General features: G+C 37.0%; 1 protein-coding gene across 1 annotated transcript; it reads right to left on the reverse strand.

The window, feature by feature from the left end:
• Positions 1 to 4,026: 4,026 nt before the first annotated feature.
• On the reverse strand, positions 4,027 to 20,031 carry LOC5570128 (protein mab-21-like). The gene is made up of 2 exons (XM_001653057.2): positions 19,357 to 20,031; positions 4,027 to 5,354 (listed from the first exon to the last, which is right to left on the reverse strand). The coding sequence occupies exons 1-2, from the start codon at positions 19,557 to 19,559 to the stop codon at positions 4,460 to 4,462; spliced, it is 1,098 nt and encodes a 365-aa protein (XP_001653107.2). The 5' UTR covers positions 19,560 to 20,031; the 3' UTR covers positions 4,027 to 4,459.
• Between the last annotated feature and the right edge of the window lie 609 nt (positions 20,032 to 20,640).

Raw genomic sequence — 20,640 nt, forward strand, 5'->3', positions numbered from 1 at the left:
AATTTTGAATACCATTCTAGGTATTATTGCGGAAATATTAGAAATCTCGTAAAAACTCTAGAATTGGGGTGGTAGTGGGATTCCGGATATTAATCTCTTGGAATTCTGTGGGTATCTTTGAGACGGTATTTCTGTAAGAATCTATGAGATTGCGATAGGATTGCTGCGAATTATTGCGTGAATATTTGTAATTCTGAAAATCAATCTTTGTAATTATTGTAAAAACCTTTAAGATTCCGTTGATCTCCAGTTCCGTTGGAATTTCAAAGCAAAGCTTTAATATAAACCTTTTGCATGTCGGATAATATTTTATAGATACCAATGGGATTTTTTGTGAAATCGATAAGAATTTTAATAATTTCAAAGGGAACCCTGGTGTTTTAGGGGAGACAATTCCCATAAAAATCTCTACATTCTAAGTTCTAGAAATTCCAAGGATCAATCTTTGTAATTATCAGAAACCCCACAAAAATGTTAAGAAAACACAGGGAGCATCAAAATTCTACCACAATTTCACCAAAATCTCAGTACTGGTTCTAGAAAATATGTGGTTCCTAATTTGATAGCTGTAGTCTCAAGATCTCTTCATGGATGTTAACGATCAACGCTCCGTCATCGTAATCATCGTCATCGTCGAAACTTGAAAAGCAGTTTTTCTGTTCAAAACTGAAAATTATTCAATGAAAATGTGTTCACTGTGTTTCGGTAGGGGAACAGAATATATACACATTTTCCTGTAAATTTTCTTGATTCTGAAAGGAAAAACTGCTTTTGAAAATTCCGAAATCAATGACGGATCCTGCCCCCTTAAGCTAATATTAAAAAAAAAAATCATCAATCACTGGCGTTGGCGAAGACCGAAAACCACTCAGAACACTACAAATCTTGTCAAATTACAGCACCTTCATGATTTTGTGCAAATTGTCGAGTAATCGATTAGATTCCATGCATTTCCTTCATATGCATGATTGTATTAATTTTAAGCGTCACTCTGAATATATTGTTCTTTACGTGCAGAATCATTCTGCACTCTGAATGGAAATTTCTTAACGTGCACCTTCAGTCACTGCTCATGTTCGAAAGTAGTAAGTACTACATGTTCGAAAAGTTTTTTATTCATACCAAAAGTGTAGTAAACTTTGTGGATTTTGTTTTTGAGTAGATGCTACATGTAGTAAAGTTCAACGTTTTTTATTCATATCACCCATTAACCCTTGAATAATCTCCTGGAGTTTCATTTGGAAGATCTCAGGAGCGGATGAAATTCCAAAAGGTAGCCGTTAGCCTTCAACAAGACTTCTGCCAGCACACTTCCACCTTTCTGCGAGTTATCATAGATCTTTCCAATTTCAACTTCCACTCCAGAATCACTGGACGGTTCACCGTATTCATGTTCAGAATCACTCCCATCCGAACTGTACTCCTCTTCCTTCACTTCCTTCACTTTTCGTGATTTTCCTTGCTTCGAAAAGTTTTCTTTTCCAACGCAACACACTTTCTCAAAGTGGTTCTTACCACTGCACTTCTTGCATTTTTTCCCATACGCGGGACACGAACCTTTCGCAAAAATAGGGTAACGGTCGTATTTTGGACCCCCTAAGAAAGTGATTTTAGTTTTTTGTCCCAATTAATTAATTGCACAGCGTAACCAAGTCAAAGAACATGCCAAAATGTAGAGAAAAAGTTCCTCTAAGAGATAAAAATGCCCATACGGTTATGTAGGATTCAAAAAAAGTCGAAAATAATCAAATTGTGAAGCACTATTTTTCATTATTTTGGACACACCAATACATTTTGGACCCTCAATGTATATATTTTGGACCCCCGGCATTTTTTATTGTTTGACGATAAAATCCACGACACTGGTTGTATAATATGCTTGCTCATAGTCTACATAATCGATTGACAATGGAAAACCGAAAAACTTCTACGCCTTTAGTTCAGAAATTTGAAAAAAGTTTTTGTTTACATTTGTAAAATTTCTGACGGCTTCGATTTCTGTGTGTAACGTGTTGTAACGGTTGTATGGATGGACCGATTAAATTAAATTAATTTCAGATAAAATAAACACATTTTCTATGTACAAATGGTAGATGCTAGTGCGGAATCGTTATATCTTTCCAATTGGCATACGAATTGAGTTGGTCTTTCGATTTAAGGTGATTATAGAACGAAGCCACAACTCAAATTTTCAAGAGCACAAGACTTGAGAACCAAACAGTGCTCAGCGTAGAAAATCTATCCGTTTGGTCACCACCCGCAAACAAGCAATTTGATTGGTTTTCAACGCGAACTGTTGTCAGATTCTCTCGTCTTGTGCACTTGAAAATTCAAAGTTTGGCTTCGTTTTATAATCACCTTAAACTGGTAAATTTGCAGAAAAATGCCCCAGGGGGTCCAAAATATATTGGTTACCCTATGCCACTCTCCGCAATATTTGCACTTGCGGGCTTTCGATGTTTTCACTTTATTCACATCCATTGTACGATCCAACGACAATACTTGTGAATGCTTCGCTGTTATTCCTTCCATCCGACATAAATCAATCGCTTTCACCGAGTTAATGTCACTCATAGTTAGCATTTTTGTTTTCAGATGGGGCCACTTGTTAGAGGTCACGATCTTGTACGTTAACAAATCAGCCTCCTATGTTCCAAATTTACAGGACTTAGCAAGGTTTTTTAGTCGACACACGAAATCATCAACACATTTAGACGATAGCGGCGGAGCACTAAAAAAAATCCAACCTGTCCACAATCAAATTTCGTGTGCACACCACTTTTGCTCGAATTGCAGCGAGAGCTGTGTCCGGATTTTGCTTATCTTCTTGTGTCAGCTCGAAATTGAAATATTTCTTCAGGGCCGGCGCACCCATAACAGATAACATAAAGCTCACTTTTTTAGATTCATCTGCCATCGGCCAATCATTCATTCCAATTGCAGTGGCATATTTTTTCCAATTTGGCTCAAAAAAGTTCATATTTTCTTCCATATCCCCGTCAATAGAGGTGGTGTAAGGGGCACATTTGGTGAAAATGTTTTGACATACTGAAGTCGAAAATTTCAAATTACGAGTTATCTTGTTGTAGCATCAAGGGGACGATATTCGTCACTATCGCGAACATTGTCCGGAATCTCTAATATCCACGACTAAAATCGGATCCGCGATCAATTCTGACACCATGTTATGAGTTCGGATCAGAGAGAAACGCAAAGACGTGTTTACTCTACAAACATGGTTTAATGACTGATCTTTGTTCTACATAAATGGAAGCATGTGGAGAGATGTGTGTATGGTCTGCAGGGTTGCCAGTAATAGCAATTCAATCTTTAGCAACATAACTGAATAATGCTACACAAGCTCTGCTTCGGTTTACATCCAGGAGAGGGAAGGCAAAGGATATGTACTCCGACAATGGTACCAACTTTGTTGGCACCTGTAACCAATTGCGTGAGTTGTATGAGTTGGTTAGAAGTCAGGAGCACCAAGAGTTACTTGCCAAACACTGCTTGGAAGAGGGGATCCAGGCGGCAGGCGGCAGTGCGGTCCGCTAAAGGTCATTTGGTGAAGATGCAACGACCTAGAACCTTCAACGCCGGCACATTTTTTGATCGCATCGAGCCTACAAGCCCATTCGGATCCAGATTTGGGAAACGTTCCAATGAACCGCTTGGATCGGTACTAACTGGTACAGAAAATCTTCCAAGACTTTTGGAAAAGATGGAGGCGTGAGTATTTGTGTCAGCTTCAGAGGAGGAATAAACGCTGGAAGCCACCGATTGAAATCGAAGCCGGCAAACTTGTCGTCATCCGAGAGGCGCAACGTACGGCCCACGGTTTCAATTAGTGCGTCTGTTGAATACACTACAGACTACAGAGCACCCTTTAATTTAGGGTATCAAGAATAACAATGTTGTATCCGAGTCACGTTTTCGAGGGAACTGAGACTTTGTAAAACAATATGATACTTACTATGGTCCAGGGCAAGGAATTTCACAATATTCGAAAAGCAACACCAGAAAGAATTTGCTTATGACTTTTGAAAGTTGAACTTCCCATAAAAGCTATGTTATAATATTCGTTTATTGTTATATATTATTATTTGAACAAGCTTCGTTTGCGCTAATAAAATATGTATATTATAAATAAAAGTATTGCAATCATCTCAAATCGATAAAAACAGAAAACTCAAAAATCCAATCACATAGATATTAACACGATATTTTCACCTACTGCTACGTGAGAACGCGTTATGAATCCAATCGCTTACTTTAGTTTAAAGTAGAGAAGAGAAGAGCCTTCCAAACGTTCCTATTCACGAAACAAAACACTTTCAATAACACTTAAATATTAGTTAAAAAATTTCATCTACTTAGTAAAAAACGAGAAAATTTTTGTCACGGTATCGTATACATTCGTTAGTCGGAACGTTTTTGGTGTTCCTTGTGCAGATATGACTTACAACCGATCGAACGCCTTCGTGCTGGTCAAAATTTCCCGACACAGTTTCCACACGTGCTTCGACGCATTGTCCAGGGCCGTCGGGGACTTTCCCTTGAACAGGTCCAAACTCGGCAGGAAATAGTGCGGACAGCGTCGGTTCTGCAGACACGAGATCATCTGCAGAAATATCCCATTCAGTCGGTCCCCGATACAGTTGGCATCCCATTCCGCTTCCCGCGGGTGCTTCTCGCACTCGTACAGCAGCAGCGTCTTCAAGTGGTAGTAGGTTATCGGGGCGCCCGGTAGATCCAGGTGCCGATCGCAGAGCGTCTTCAGGATGCTCAAACAGCGCTTCCGGTAGCCTCCCTGGAGCAGTCGGTTCTCCGCTTCGGTGAAGTGCAAGATCCACGCATCGCCCTCGATGTTGGCGTTTTTACCCTGCAGGATGACACTTTCTTTGGACAGCAGGTCGAACCCCTCGGACTTGACTTCGGCCACCAGGGCCGGATGAGGCCACGGAATGTGCGGAATGGGCCAATGAGCCGCCGACCGCGGCCAGATTCCCGTACATTTGAACGCCGGTGTGATTTGAACGATGTACCTCTCGCGAATCTTCAGCTTGACTTCGGTCGTGTCCGGAACGAGCTTGACCATCTCCCGGTAGGGACACTTCTCCACGGCTTGCGCGACTAGCGTGTGGAAGCGGGAGCGGATTTTCCGCGCCGAAAGGTACCCGGAAGCGGTGATGAATTCCACCCACAGGGACATGGACCGTTTGCGGCCATCGCTGAGCTTGAGGACGGCCGCCCCCGGGAGGGATCCGTCGTCGACAAAGTTGAACACGCCCATCTGGTTCAGGTAGAGGACCACCTCGAAGAAGTTGGGCGTAACCACCTCGATGCCTTCGAACCTGTGAAAGTCAGATAAAAGGCGGAGGATTAGTGGAAAAAGATCTATTATCGATGGTTGTATTATTTTTCCCGAATGTCGTTACCCCGAATGCCAATTCTCCGAATTTCCCGATTATCGAAAAGTTTTTGTCATATCTTCATGCTTTTCAGGGTGGTGCATGAACCAGTAATCTGATACGCACCCTTCTTTAAATTTTTGATTGACGGTTCTTTCGAGTTCCACCGTCCCTAGCATCTTTGGCAATATGTGTTCAGTCGAGAATGATCGAACATCTCCTTCTGCTGATTGCTTATCGTTCTCTCTAGATCACCACTCTGCCATTGAAGGCAATTCTTGCACCTTTTTGAGACTCTATGAGACGCCACTCCAAACGCCATTACCCCGAAAGCATAAGAAACTACATTAATTACCTCACGCAAAGTTCTGCCGCCCCGTTACTAATGTTTACGTAAAATTTAAATAATGATTTATTAAACATTTTAATGATCTAAGCCATCAAGCATGCATAATCAGATTTTCATTTTAATTGAGGATATCATTTGGTTTTAATTCCACGATTAAATTAAGATTGAACCGAGTTTTAAAACATGCGTACAGTATGCATACAAAATTCCTCGTTTCTTCAATATGACATAATACAATACTTTACTTAATCAATAAAAAAAATCTTTTAAACATCGAAAGTATTATAAACTATGTTTATAAGTATTATTAAACACATAAAGTTCGAATTCTGTAGCAAATTAAGCAAATAAATCGCCATACAAACTGGTAAACTTGCATGCAAGTTAACAGAAATTGACAAATTCTGCATTTTTGATATCCCAATATTAAAAACTTGACGTGCTGTGCCTACGGTCCTAAAAAAAAATGAAAATTACTGTAGACGTAATTCATGTTATGACTGAATGACACATGATGTAAGTAATGGAACGACACAAGAACGTATGCTTGACGATTAAACGAAAAATATGTAATTTTACATGTTAAGTGTCACGAAAACGATGGCACTGTGATCAACATGTGTGTACATATAAAGAACGATGACGTTAATTTGACGTTCATTTGTGACATACTTAAAACACATCAGTGGATCGGCGTCTTCAACGCATTTAATTAGCACAAGACAATCCCAGACAACCAAAATGTACGTATAACGAAATCACCTGGAGGCTTTATATGTGCAAAAATTCACTTATAAGATGTCGCGAAAAGGCCTTCTACGTACAAAAGTGGAGGCGATATGCGTGCATATATTATGTGATGAATAATAACATACAATGCGAGTGTATAAATATTCTACCGAACTAACCTGTGATCTTATGCGACTTCACTTATGATAACAAATGTTGATTTGACAGCAGCTACGGATTGATTCGACTTACTTTGTACGAGTGTACGAGACGAAATAAAATGTACAAATGAACTCAGAAAAGAAATGTTCTATGCGAGGAAACTCATTAATCTGACGAGTTCATCCACGGTGTTGTGCGAGTTTGATGTAATCAGTATGGATAAACGAGTTGTAACGTGCACTTTCATGCGATTTCTGGTTGTCTGGGATCCCACACTTTTATTTGCAACTCCGCATTTAGGTTATGGTAACAATACAATTTATAATTCATAATATCCTAAAACATAAATGAAAAATTCCTTACAAGTGTTACTGTAGAACGTCAATCTTTCAGCCATTATTTATGTTGAGGGATTCTGAATCAAAAATTTACCTCTTCCCGTGATATCCCAAAACTTCCCAGTTTAGTGTGTTTTGAAAAGGAAGTAAAATATCAAACTTGCAACTTTTTGCAAGTGAGTTTTAAGAGAAAGTTGCCATATTGTAAACGGCCGAATGAAACATGACCAAAAAATTAACATCAGAAAGACAAATGGTCGAAATTGGCAGTTGAAACCCATTCAAATCAATTAGTTAAAAACTTTTTTCTGGACCTAAAGTGTTCAGGTGCTAGTTAATATTTAGACCTCTTAACGATAATTCAACGACTCTATCAATACTGATTTTTTCGATGCATCTTCAAAACAGATAGTTCATCGCTTAGGAAACTTCCCGCATCAGCAAATAATGTAAATATTTTGCTGTTTCAAATGGCCTGGGAGCGTTTTCCTGGAACTACTAGAATGACTTGATTCTGTCTGACTAAACATCAATTAAGTAGAGTATGAGATTCGTAAAGGACTGAACATAACAGATAAAAATGTTACCAAGTTTAAATATATAAATAATAAAACACCATAACGCAAGCAAAAAAAAGTATTAAAGAATTTATTGTTTGTATTAGTAGAATCAACGATGGTATTTTTGCAAAATGTCATTCAAGAAAGTTCAATTTAAGTTAAAGATTTTTTTTTTTTTTTATTATTATTAAGGCGTGGCCACTACTGTGCCGGAATCAGTTTTTATCTGTATCTTCCTTACCGATAGAGTTCTATTTTTAGCTAATCTATATTTACATCTGCTTTCACTCTCTTCTGCTCTTTTGCTCTCACACCGAGCAGGTAGGAGAGTGCTCTGCTGTTGGTCCAATCGATTTCCATAAGCCATAGTCCATTGCTCTTGCGGTGGTTCGTTTTGCCGCGTTCCTGAGTCGTTTGAGGCTAGCTGCCTGCGAAGTGGGTCAATTTGTCTCAGTCACCATCTGATACTGACGGAGGATGGATGTGCTCCCCTATGCACGGTCCTCCGTGCGGCGTCTTCTGGTGGCTGGACGGGTTATATTTTGGAGGGGCTGGGAATTGAATCCATGACCTTCCGCTTATGAAGCGAAAGCGTAACCTCAAGGCTACGGACCCTCCTCAAGTTGAATATTTATAGCATCTATAACAGAATCGCAAAAAAAATTGAATTGTTGAATTTTTATACGAGGAGATTTATAGTACAACATCAAAACCGGGTAATCGAGGTGTGGTTAACATTGATAGCGCGAGTCGCATATTAGACTCCATGCAATAACTTATTTAACGTTACTCAGTTAAAAAACTAATTCATGAGTGAATGCTACAAGGCTGCTTCTCCAAGTCAAGGTATTATAATTTAAATTAAGAACTTTTAAAGATTGTCATTAATATTTTAGATATTGCCGATTTTTTTTCGTTTCTCAAAACAATCTACTCCTTGATCCAAAATTGATATGTTTTTTGAGAGATATTAAAAGCTGAAAACAGTCTGGAATCCCAAGCAAAAAAGATTTATACGTAATTTTGTTTCTGAACTCAACTACAACACCTTCTGAAAGTTTTACAATTTAATATTGATCGTTTAAAGTTTGATTAAACATCTCTACTAGCACACATAAATATTTAAGAAGCAATATTTTTTTGCTTTTCTTCTACTTTTAGAATTAGTGTCGATTTTGATCATTGATTCCTTGATCTAAATACGGAAATATTCAAAAATTCTTTTGGGACCGACGCGAAAGCATAACCCACGTTAATATACCGTAAAATCGGGTGTAATTGATCAGAAGGGTGAAATTGATCATCGTATCACACGATTTTATTTATTCGTAATGTAGCACAAATATCAATGTAAGCTGCAATAAATGAACGTTGTTTGTCGTACCTATTGTCGAATTGTGTGTTGTGAAGTTTTTTTACGTTAAAGAATGTTTATTATTATGAAAACAATGTAAAATTTCAAAATCATGCACGGTGCAGCAATGACAAACACCTATAAACTTCTATTTCTAAGCAACGATTTGAACATGGTATGAACCTGAAAGTTTGTGAGGATGCTTGAGATATATCCCTAAACCAGATTTCATTACCAAAACTCGTACCAATTAGCTCATATGGTTGAATTAATTGAATTTCTGTTAGATATCATTGATTTCCTTAGGAAATTGCATACATTTAGGCGTTTTCCGCGTAATTGTTGAAATTTAACTGTTCGTTATTTATATAAATATTGCATTGTTAAGAATTTGACAAGCATATTCGGATTCAGAGAGCTCAAATTTATCATGTAGAGTTGTTTTGAAAACTAACAATAATGGCATTGACAAGTGATCAATTTCACCCCGAATTGAGATCCCCTGATTTTTTATTTTAGAGATATTTGTTAACACTAAAATGACATTTGTTAGAAAATTTCGCTACATGAGTCGATGAGGCTCACCTTCGTACTTGTTTTCCTGCATTTAGTTGTTTGGCATTGTTAACATTATAGAAAACAGACTAGAAAAACCGTGAAAAATGATCAATTTCACCCGAAATTACGGTACCCCAGATTTTTTGTCATGTTCAATTTCATTAATTTCTCAACAATATCTTGATGAGAGTCTCTTCTAAAAAAAATGAATAAATTTGTTGCAACCTTTTTATAGTTATGGTACCACTACGGCCGTATTTGAATCTAAAAAAAACATATTACAATTTTTAGACTCCTCGGAGAAAACTCTATTGATTTGAATGATTTTTTCCAGAAAAGCTTCTTGTAACCTGACATTGTAGAGCAGATTTTTTTCAACGTGTAAGAACGTGTAAGAAAATAGTGCAAAATATCGAAACACAAAAATAATATCACGCTTTGACTTTTCTTGTAATAAAAATAAGCTGCCGAAAGGGGTTTAATTTGTTAGTTGTCAGTATCACTTATTGAGAGATGATTTCAAACTATTAAGATTCATAAATAAATTATATCATCGATAACGATTCCTAAAGTACCAGTGAGGAATTTTTGTAGTTTGCTCCAATATTTTTTTTTAATTTTTATTCTCAGTTTTATTTATATTCTTATTTGTAGCTCTTTTCGACATTGGGCATCACTAGAGCGAGGATCAATTCGACTGTTGTACTAGAGCACAACGCCCAAATTCATATTATTCTATTACCTAATCTATTTCTGGATCTGATGCTACGCTGTCTCTTTGCGCTCATTACTTTTTTTGCAGGTAGATCCGAAGAGCACGCAGGGATGCTTTTCTCAGTCCAAGAGAGGTCCATTTGTTCATAGCCGTTTTTTTGTCGATTGCCGTGTTAATCCAGGTGCAATTGCACGCTTGCTCAGAGGAGGGTCAAGATGTCAGTCCGCTTTCAGACGGCTGTGATGTTGGACGGATGGGCTCGTGTTGTTCTTGAGCAAACAGACGAAATTTTTGAATGAGGGGGCTAGGAATCACACCCATGACCATCCGCTTATGAAGCGAACATGTAGCCAACTACGCCACGTTGTCTCCTGCTCCAATAATTGGAAATACATGATGAATACATTCCAATATAACACATTTTTAAACAATCAATTTAAATTCAACCAAGCACAGTTTTCTAACCAAATAATATTTGTTTTCTTTAAAAAAAAATGGTTCCCAAAAGAGCAAGTTTCGTGCTTGGAAAGTATTCCAAATAAATGTCAAAGTTGTTTGAGAAAATGTTTGTTGGAATTCAAAGATGGCCGTCAAAAAGGATGCCTATTTTTCTACTTCAATTTTCAAGAGCCCAGATTTTAATAATCTACTTACTACTAGCAGAGCGGTATACTTAGCTTTAAAATTATAACCTATAGTTATTTCCCAACTGTAGTCAGGTTTTGATCAGCAAAAACTCATTGTTAGGATCCCTGTGTATTCAAATCTCAGTAAATGAGCTCTCTAGCGAGAGAGATCATTAACACGTTTGAGATTTTCATGCACATTCTTATGCACTAATACATGATTCTATCTGAATCCTGCTGGAAAACAACCAAATCCAAAAAATCCCAAAGTTTAAAATATTAGAATATATTTTCCCAACACAACTTTATTCATGTTCATTGGAGTCCATCCACTAATTTACGAACACTAACGACCATCACTATGTAGAGGAAGCTGGAAAAAAAATCGCGTTAGAAGATCATTGGACCATCATTGGAGATTGCCAATCCTCAAAAATGATCGGAGTGAATCCGCAACGCAAAGCGAAGTCAAAAACTCACTTACAATGTTTTTTGGTTTGCATATCGTGTCTACTGTGACTGGTACCTAAGCACTTAACTAACTAGAGACCCGACTATGAAACTTCAGACAACAGCTAGACGATGAAATAAGCCAAACAGGATATCAAAAACGGCGCAGTCGAAGATTTTTATATTTCAGAAGGTTTTATGCTAAAAATTTGTTCCAAAATTATTGGCTCTGAGGGGTATAAACCTAACCCTTTGTTAGAATTCTTTAAGAGACTCTTTTAGAAACCACTTCAGTGATTACTCTAAAAATGTTCCAAGAATTGCTCAGGGGAATCACACTAGAGATTTATCATGTTCTTTCCCGTCCGCTGAGAATATTTCTAGATATTTTTAGTATTACTCCCGAATCATGTTCACCTATCACTGGATAGTTCCCGAAAGCTATCATATCAACACCTCTATATATCCCCTCTTGTGATGCTTACAGGATTCTACAGGATAGCCCTTGAACATTTCACAAAGATTTTTTCATGGTTTTCTGCTTGAGAATAGCATCAATATTTCACTTTAAGATTATTTTGCTTCTTTCAGGGATTCATTCCTGAATCCACTTACTTCTCGTATTATTCCTTGATTTAAACTAAGGACTAGTACGAAGCATTACTTACATGATTCCTGCATTTTTTTTCCAATGGGGTTCCACAGTAAACCAGTCAGATTTTTTAACAATTCTTTCAATAAATTCTGCAGAGATACTTTAATTGTTGCCTCATAGAAATTTCGAATAATAAAACGACATAAAACCATCATTAGACATCTAGAACTACAAAACTTTTAAAGTAATGCACACGAAACGTTTATGTTATACGTGAAAGTAATTGTAATTCGATTCCAGACTGATCGCATTCACACCCGTGAACAATTTGCCCCCGAATTACGGTACTGTAATTCGGGTTGTATTTGACCAGTAGGGAATAGTAGTTGATCACCCATGTGAATTGAATGTCAAGTGAGTTATAATAAAATATAAAAATTATCACACTTCTAGTTGTGCCACATAAAATGAAAATACCTCTTGATTTTCCAACAAATTGTTTGACTCCAGAACGGAAATTATTTCATGAACAAAATAACAAGTTTTCTACAAACAATCAATCAATTACACTGCGGAACACGGTTTTGTCTCAAGAACCAAAATACCGCTATTTACTAAATGAAGGGTTGCTGAGTCCATTGCCGTTTTCAGAAATATCATGGCACGTCTAGTTTTTGAGATATGAGACTGTTGAAAATGCTTAATTTGACTGTTTCAAACAACTTGCATGCAAGTTTTTCAACTTGTACGGCAATTTGTTTGCTCAATTTGTCACAGAATTCAAACTTTATGTATAGAACAATAATTATCAACGAAGTTCATAATATTTTCGATGGTAAAATGTTATTTTTTGGTGGTTCAGAAAAGTATTGTATTTTGCCATATAAGAGAAACGAAGAATTTTATATGAAGACTGCAAAGATGTTGGAAAAAATCGATTTAAGCTAAATTTTATCGTAAAATTTCAACTGATTTGTATCTAAATTAAAAGTTCAAGTCCTATTAAGCATGTTTGGTAGATTATATCACAAAAAAGTTAGATAAATCATACCTTGAATTTTATGTGAACATCAATAAAAACAGTGTTTTATACAACTTTGGCAACCTGTAGCTAAAAATTGTGACGTGCTGCAACATATCTGAGATCAGCATTAGATTCAGCGACCAAAAATCTACTAGAAACACATAATTTGATCCTTGAGACACGCGAAAGTGTCATTTTTGTTACGCTGTGTTATACCATATTATTTGTTTTCTGCACTCAGTTCCGATTTTGCATTGAAATTAAAATATTATTTTCAGAGAAAATAGTACGGCTTCCTTAACAGGTTGCTGTTTTCAAAGCAAACTGCAGTCATTTAAGGCAAGTACCCCCTCATTGGCTTTCACAGCTCACGGTTCGAAAGTACCGTAGAACAGGGTATCTTTGATAATGCGGGTAACTTTGATAGTGTGGGACCATCAAAATACTACACATACCCACAATTTCTATTAATCAGTTAAGGAAAACGAATGTAAAAGACTAGTGCAACACTTCATGTCAGAGCTATTTTCGTAACAATCGAGTACATTCGAGGCTTTATATTCGAATATTAAAAAAATGATGAGATTTGAAACGATTGAAATTAATGTTTTTGAAACGATTGCAAACAATCTATTCTGCGGTCACTATTTAATAAAGTCACGAAAAGTTCGTCGTCCATTCTTGATAGACTAGTTATAGTAGAACATGAATTCGGTCTCAAATCTCTTTGTGGAAAGCATTTTTTACAACGTTATACGCCTACGGGATGCATTCGATTTTGTTCGAAATAAATTTATTATTATTCCAAAAACGAGTGATTTATATACGATTTTGTTTATAAATACAATTTCATTCAAATTCTTTAGGCCCATTATGATGTTTGTCATGATTGTTACAACTTTAAACAGTTTTTAGGTGATTCTTCTGTAAATCCTATAATTTTCTGGACAAAACTTTACCTACTTTCTCTAATAACACTCTTCAATCCAGTTTCAACATTTCACATCATTTATATAGTTATTGCAGTCGACTCTCTACATCTCGATGTTACATCTCAATATCTCCCTATCTCGATGTGATTTTCATTCCCGAGTATCTCTCCGCATGTCGATATGCCCATTATCAAAGGTTACTAGACTCAATTTTAGTGAATCAAAATAATTTCCGAAGACGAAATTTCATCTGTTTGTTTTCAATTTTCCTGGTAACGGAGTGATTTTCAATCTAGTTTATTTATTTATTTATTTATTTAACAAAAATTTGGAAGAGGGAAAAACCCCTTTGAGTGATTTCTATAAAAATCTTTCTCAAAGAGGCACAAAACCTCTTCATCTTTTCCAAAACGTTATAATATGAATATATTATCCATAGGCTCCAACGGACATAAACCATAACAGGGCCAAGTGCATGAATTTCCAGGGGAAACAACATCATATGGATAAAGGAGGGTCATCACGAAATTATGGTACTAATCTGAAAATAAACAAACAAAAAAAATGCACGAGTATCAAACAATATATGAAATTTCATTCAAAAAGTCAAATAATAATTTCAAAATAGAAGGACATTTGCTACCAAGTATATCACGAACAGATCCAGGAATACAATTCATAATGTTTTTTAAGCGATTCTCAAATTTAATTCTAGGTAGGACATATTTTGAACATACAAATACAATATGATCAATATCTTCATAAAAATCACCGCAATCACATAAATTTGAATCCTTCAAATTTATACGATATAAATGACTGTTACAAATATAATGATTTGAAATCAATCTTGAAAAACAACAAATGAAGTTTCTACTAAAACTTATATTTTTAAACCAGGGAGAATAATTAACTACAGGACAAATAGAATGACACCATCGACCTTTGTCGCTTGAATTCCAAGAATTTTGCCATTCATCTAAACAAAATGATTTAAGTTTAGAATAGTATTCTGAAGCAAAAATATTACGATTATAAATTATACCACGAGCAACACCCAGTTTTGCTAAACAATCAGATTTTCAATCTAGTGTTCATGAAAAAATGTTCTTTGGCTCGATTTCGGCATAGGTCGACTGTATCGAAGTACACGCCCAAAAAAGAGTTCTGGAGAACGTGAACTGTCAAAAATACACCATGAACTGCCACCAACGGTCACATAAACATGATCTAGTTCACGGTGTATTTTTGCTTGTTGACGAGTTCACGTCTGCTGTTCACGGATACGAGAACGGATTTTTTTTCTGTGTAACCTTAAAACCATGAAAATTATGGGTAAACAGTAAATTAATCTTTATGCAATCTTTCAAGCGGTCGGTGTTTAAGTCAAACCGGACTACATGATATGTTGGTGCCCTGAAGATACGTTTAGGACTCCATCAATTCTGATTTTCGATTATGCTATTTCGATAGGGTGGGTTATTATGGATGCAATATGTCAACAGTGTGGATAAAAATCAAATTTTAACCGCGTTTCTAAAAAGTAAGCATGACTTGTTGATGTCAATTATTAGTTTGAAGCCTCGCGAAACAGATGAATTAAACAGTTTTAGTACTAAATTGACTTTAAGCTTCTAAAAATTGGTTTTGAAAAGCGTTGTCTTTGTACCAATTATGGCAATAGCGTTCGTAGCATTGGACACAAAAGTGTACCAATTATGGACTATCGAATATTTGCACGAAATGAACTCAAACGTCATCCAGAGCGAATGATAATGCAACTTTAATAAGTAATGAAGTGATTGGTATAGATAGATGATAGATTTTCAAAAAAATGAGTATTAAATAGATGTTAAATCAATTTATTGCAATGGGTCATGAGAGCAAATTAATTTTTGAAAAGGAATCAAAATGTAGTTAAAATGCAAAACATGAGGCAAAACAGCATTAATGAACTCACATTACCTTTCCAAAACCTAATTTTAACGAAAAAAGAGCGAAAATTCAAAAATCGATTATTGCTGAAAACCCTCTCTACCATGAAATTAGCATCTTCCGCTTGCGAACGTTTCCGAACGTGTGATTGAAAAATCTTAGTAATTAAGGGTTCATTCAAAAATGATGTTCATCATTTAGGGGAGGGAGAAATAAATCTCTTTTTATTCCCACTATTGCCATAATTGGTACTTCTACCCTACAACAAATAATGCAAATATTTTGAATTTTCAATTCAAATGCCTCACATTGGTCCAGTTCTGAAATATCATGGCAAAAATTGCGCATTCTCAATATTTTACTGTTTTTTAGCCATAACAAGTGTTTCGGAACATGATTTAGGGTTGAAGACTCTATTTTGGGCAAAATCACAATTTTTTGGTTATCATAGGGCAAAATTCTAGCAAAAATGCTGTTTTTCATACGTTGTTTTGCCCTCAACTTTTTCAAACAACTATTGTTTAGGAAAACTTAGGCACGAAGAATCTTTTTCAATCGATTCCTTAGTCTTAAACGCACATTTGAGCAAGACATCTCCGCGGGAAGTGGCGGGGAGCGATTTGTACGGTATAAAGATGCTATTCTTTGAATATTTGAGGAACCTACCACAATGAGTATTAATTTAATAAAGTTAACGACACTCGAATATAAATTTGCATTCGAAGATGTTAAATCTATATAAGAATGAGTTATCGATCAGAAAAAAATATGCTGAAACCCAAATTTACACGGGTTTTGGTGAAAACAGATTAGTTGAGTTTTGCAGCAAAAATTTAGGTTTTTGGACATGTGCACTTATTTAACGTCTGAACATGCAGAAAAACATGTTTATTTTTAAATTCTCGTACGTATTCTCAACTATCCGATAAAGTAGATGAATGTTTGACTTTGATTTTCAACTAAAAACTAAGTTTGGAAATGGGGTTTTTGCCAGTTATTTGAAAATCTGGACCAATGTGTGCCTGGGGCATGTTTTTCTGAAACCATTAAAAAACACTTGATCCTGCTTTTTTGAACACCGAACCGAAATATTTATTACTTAGATACTACACACTTGATTATTTTCACGAGCTCGACTGTGCGAATAAACGAGATTCAGCTAACAATTTTTCAATATGACCAATGGAAGAACAGATAGTCATGAATTTGTTTGTTATTGTTTAACTTTATATGGGCATTTAGCCCTGCAAACTTCTGCAAAAATCTCGAAACAAATCTAAAAATAGATTTATTTTTCAGCTATTTTCTTTATTGGGTTTTGAAGAATGAGTTTTCACTATTAAACTAGTGGTCCCGGCAAACATCGTCTTGCCATCAAGTAGGCTGATGAAAAACGCTTTTGATCGTCCCATATAAAATGACAGTTTCGTTCGCGCTCGTTTTTTCAACATTCCCGGTGAATATCCTGGGATTTTTATACACACAAACACGTCGGAACTCTTGACAAACAAAACTGAGAAAGAATCATTCATATCCGTTGACCCGTTCGTAAGCCATTTCGTGACATACAAACACCATTCCATTTTTATTTATATAGATAATAAGTTTGTACTTGAATAACAGTACTAACGTTTTTATATATTTTTTTTTTATTTCTTCACCGTAATTTCCATTTAAACCTACATCGCCTCTGGGCCACCTTTAAATCGGCACCGAAAAAGCTGAAATTTTCACAGGCATCTATCGTAAGTATGGTAGACAAGATATGAGAGGTAGTATTTCCAAACGTTTTTGAATTTTGAACTGCCGTTTGTTTTTAAAATATGAAATGAAGATCTCTAAAACAGAATGCAAAAATAATCAGTTTTTTTTTTTCAAAAAACTATTAAAGCAATCCCGTTTTATGATCATTCGTAAAATTCAGTCCTTATGGACCAATGCAACGAGTTCACTATTTGACCATGGAAACAAATGAATTCGGCACCGCTCAAACGTCAAACCCGTGAACTCGTGCATCGGTCCATGAACCTATGCACGAGTTCATTAATTTCACGTTTATCGGTGCTAAATTCACTCGTTACCATGGTCACGGCACTGCTATAACGACAACTAGTGAGCTCGTGCATTGGTCCATAGCTTATATCTTGCATAACTTACGATCTTGCCCTAAAAGCCATTGGTATCCGATTGTGTAACTCATTGTTTGAAGCAAATGAATGAACCAAGACAAAAACTATCCCAACTTTGAGATAGAGGAGGATCTTCTCTTTATCGTAGCATAGTTAATAACGTGGAAATACATTCGTTTGCTTAGTAATAACAAGCTAGATACATGCGAGATATTTATTCCAAAAAGTACCACTATATGCGCTCATATGCAGAGAATATTCTGATATTTTTTCAATGATGTCCGTGTAAAACCAACTGATTCTCATTAATTTGAAATCGTGAGATGAATTAGCAACAATATTCGCCTATCAGCCAGGAAACCTATCCAAGTAACTGATCAACTCCACTTCAGAATCAAAAATTGGAATATTAACACTCTGGAAATTGTTTTATTAACAATCGCAACGTTTTGTTGAAACTTAATAAATATCCCATTCTTCTCTTATTATTAATCGAATTCTCTGAGCAGAATCCCAATAGAGAAACTTAAAAGTAGATGGAGTACCGTGTACCTTTTGATTCCGCTCCTAAATGCTTATCTTTGACGGATACGCGTATTTCGACTACCACTTGCAGTCTTCTTCAGTGTCAGTTACTCGCATTCTTATTCTTGACATTAACGTCCCCACTGGGGCTACAGTTTTTAACTGCGAGTTTTCTTTGCCTAAATTGCCATTTTCGCATTCGTATATCGTGTGGCAGGTACGATGATACTCTATGCCCAAAGAAGTCAAAAAAATTCCATTACGAAAAGATCCTGGATCAAACCGAGACATCTTCAGGTTTGGCTTTGTAGTCGCGGACTCTAACCACTCGGCTAAGGAAGGCCTAATAAATATCCCATCAGGTATAGGTTTGAAAAATATTTAGATGATCATTGATGCATTCGACCAGATTTTGTAGAACAGAATCGCTTAAAAGTGATCGACTTTACCCAATTTTCGGTACATGTTTTTAAGAAACAACTTGCAACTTTTGTATCTTCAGATGAAATGTATAAGAAAAACCAAAAACGGTACGTATTTATCAAGCTGGACGTATTTATAAGTTGGACTTACTACTATAGTAGTACAATCTTCCGACGGGTTTATTCATTTCGTTTTTGAACAGCTGATCGCTTATTTTATGAATGAAATTTTGACAGTTGGTAATGATGATGATAATGATTGCTAAGTGTCCTTTTATTATTTTGTCAAACGCAAGTAACGATATAACGTTACACTTTAACAAAACTTCGATGAGATTTGTTAATCGCAGACTGGATATCATCACCCACAATCTTATAAGCTATTTGGTGCTATAGCAAGCTATGTCACTATAAAAATTGTCATTATAACAAGACTTGATTGCTACGTTTTCTATTCTTATTTCACAAGTAGATAATTATGCGAGAAGGTCCAAAATGGGAGCACCACCCCTTTCTCAGGCTCCAAATTCCAGCAAACTCACCTTCCATTGCACTCCACCAAACTTGATATAAACCTCGGCTCCTGTACTTCCACCTCCCTCAGCACCTCCTGCACGATCTTGCAAATCTCCCGAATCACCCGGGCAATGTTGCCCATCCGCAGCTGGACCTTCTCGGCGTAGTATTTATTGATCTGGAACACGGTCTTGGACTGAACCGCAATCATCTCCGCCGGGACCAACATGGTCAATGTCGCTGTAGACTGGACAGAAGCCACCCAAGCCTAAACGCACCGCAACTTTCCCTGACGCTAATCCGATCTCACTTATTGGCGTGCACTCACTTATCACTTTGTGACGGGACCGGACAGGTGCCCCCTAATTCAATCCGTGACGCGCGAAATGCGATAACCACCGCGATTCACTGCCAATCGGAAGACTTCAACTCACTGCAGTCCAAGTAGGCTGCCGGACAACCAAACGCCTGGCTTCATGATCCTCCTCGCGCCAAACCGAAGGAAAGGGGACAGGGTGCGACAGGAAGAGCTCACGATCCGGATCCGATTACCAAATTAGCCCTACACGAAAAATCCCACACGCTGCCCAAGGGAAGACAATGCCGAAGCGCCGCCGCCAACCACCGAGAAGAGACGGAATCGGATTCCGAAATCGCACACGCGGAAGATGACTCGGACACGGTTGGAGAAAAACAAATGAAAGATGTACATTCCGGCCGTCCATAAAACACACATTACTGCACAGTGAGGGAAGTGAGAGCATGAGCATGAGCCCCAGAGAGAGGGAAACACTAGCTTGCACTTTTCACACCGAGCACACATACAGTCGGTCGGCACGGCACACACACACGCAAACCGACACCCCCACAGAGCCCCACCAACCGCCAGAAGAAAGTTGCAACATCCATCCAGTCGCAGCAGCCATGCCGATTACATATGGAAATGGAAGGCATCGCAGGAGGCTGCTGGGGGTGAGAAAGGTTCTCGGGGAGCGCGGCGGCTACCGGACGATTGAAAGCAGAGGTTTCCAAACTCTGGTGGAAGCAAACAGCATCAACCTCTGCGTGGGTTGATAGACCTCAAGGACTCAGTAATATTTCATTACAAACCCTCTGTGGGTGTATATTATATACACTCCAACCTCTTTTTACGACCGTTCTTTTACGACGGTTCTGTTCACGACCACTTTTTTACAACCGAAATTCAGAATAACGACCGTTTTTTTTAAATGATCAATATCTTCAAAAGTCATCAAGATACAGGTTCATAATGTTCTGCAAAATTATTCAGTAGATTAAGGGCTAACATG

The sequence above is a fragment of the Aedes aegypti genome, chromosome 1 (genome assembly GCF_002204515.2).
Source record: "Aedes aegypti strain LVP_AGWG chromosome 1, AaegL5.0 Primary Assembly, whole genome shotgun sequence".
Lineage (NCBI taxonomy): Eukaryota > Metazoa > Arthropoda > Insecta > Diptera > Culicidae > Aedes > Aedes aegypti.

Coding starts and splice junctions, on each gene's coding strand:
- LOC5570128 (XM_001653057.2), bottom strand. CDS start 19,559: ATGTTGGTCCCGGCGGAGATGATTGCGGTTCAGTCCAAGACCGTGTTC. Junction 5,355..19,356: donor TTGGTGGAGTGCAATGGAAG/GTGAGTTTGCTG, acceptor TGACTTTCACAG/GTTCGAAGGCATCGAGGTGG.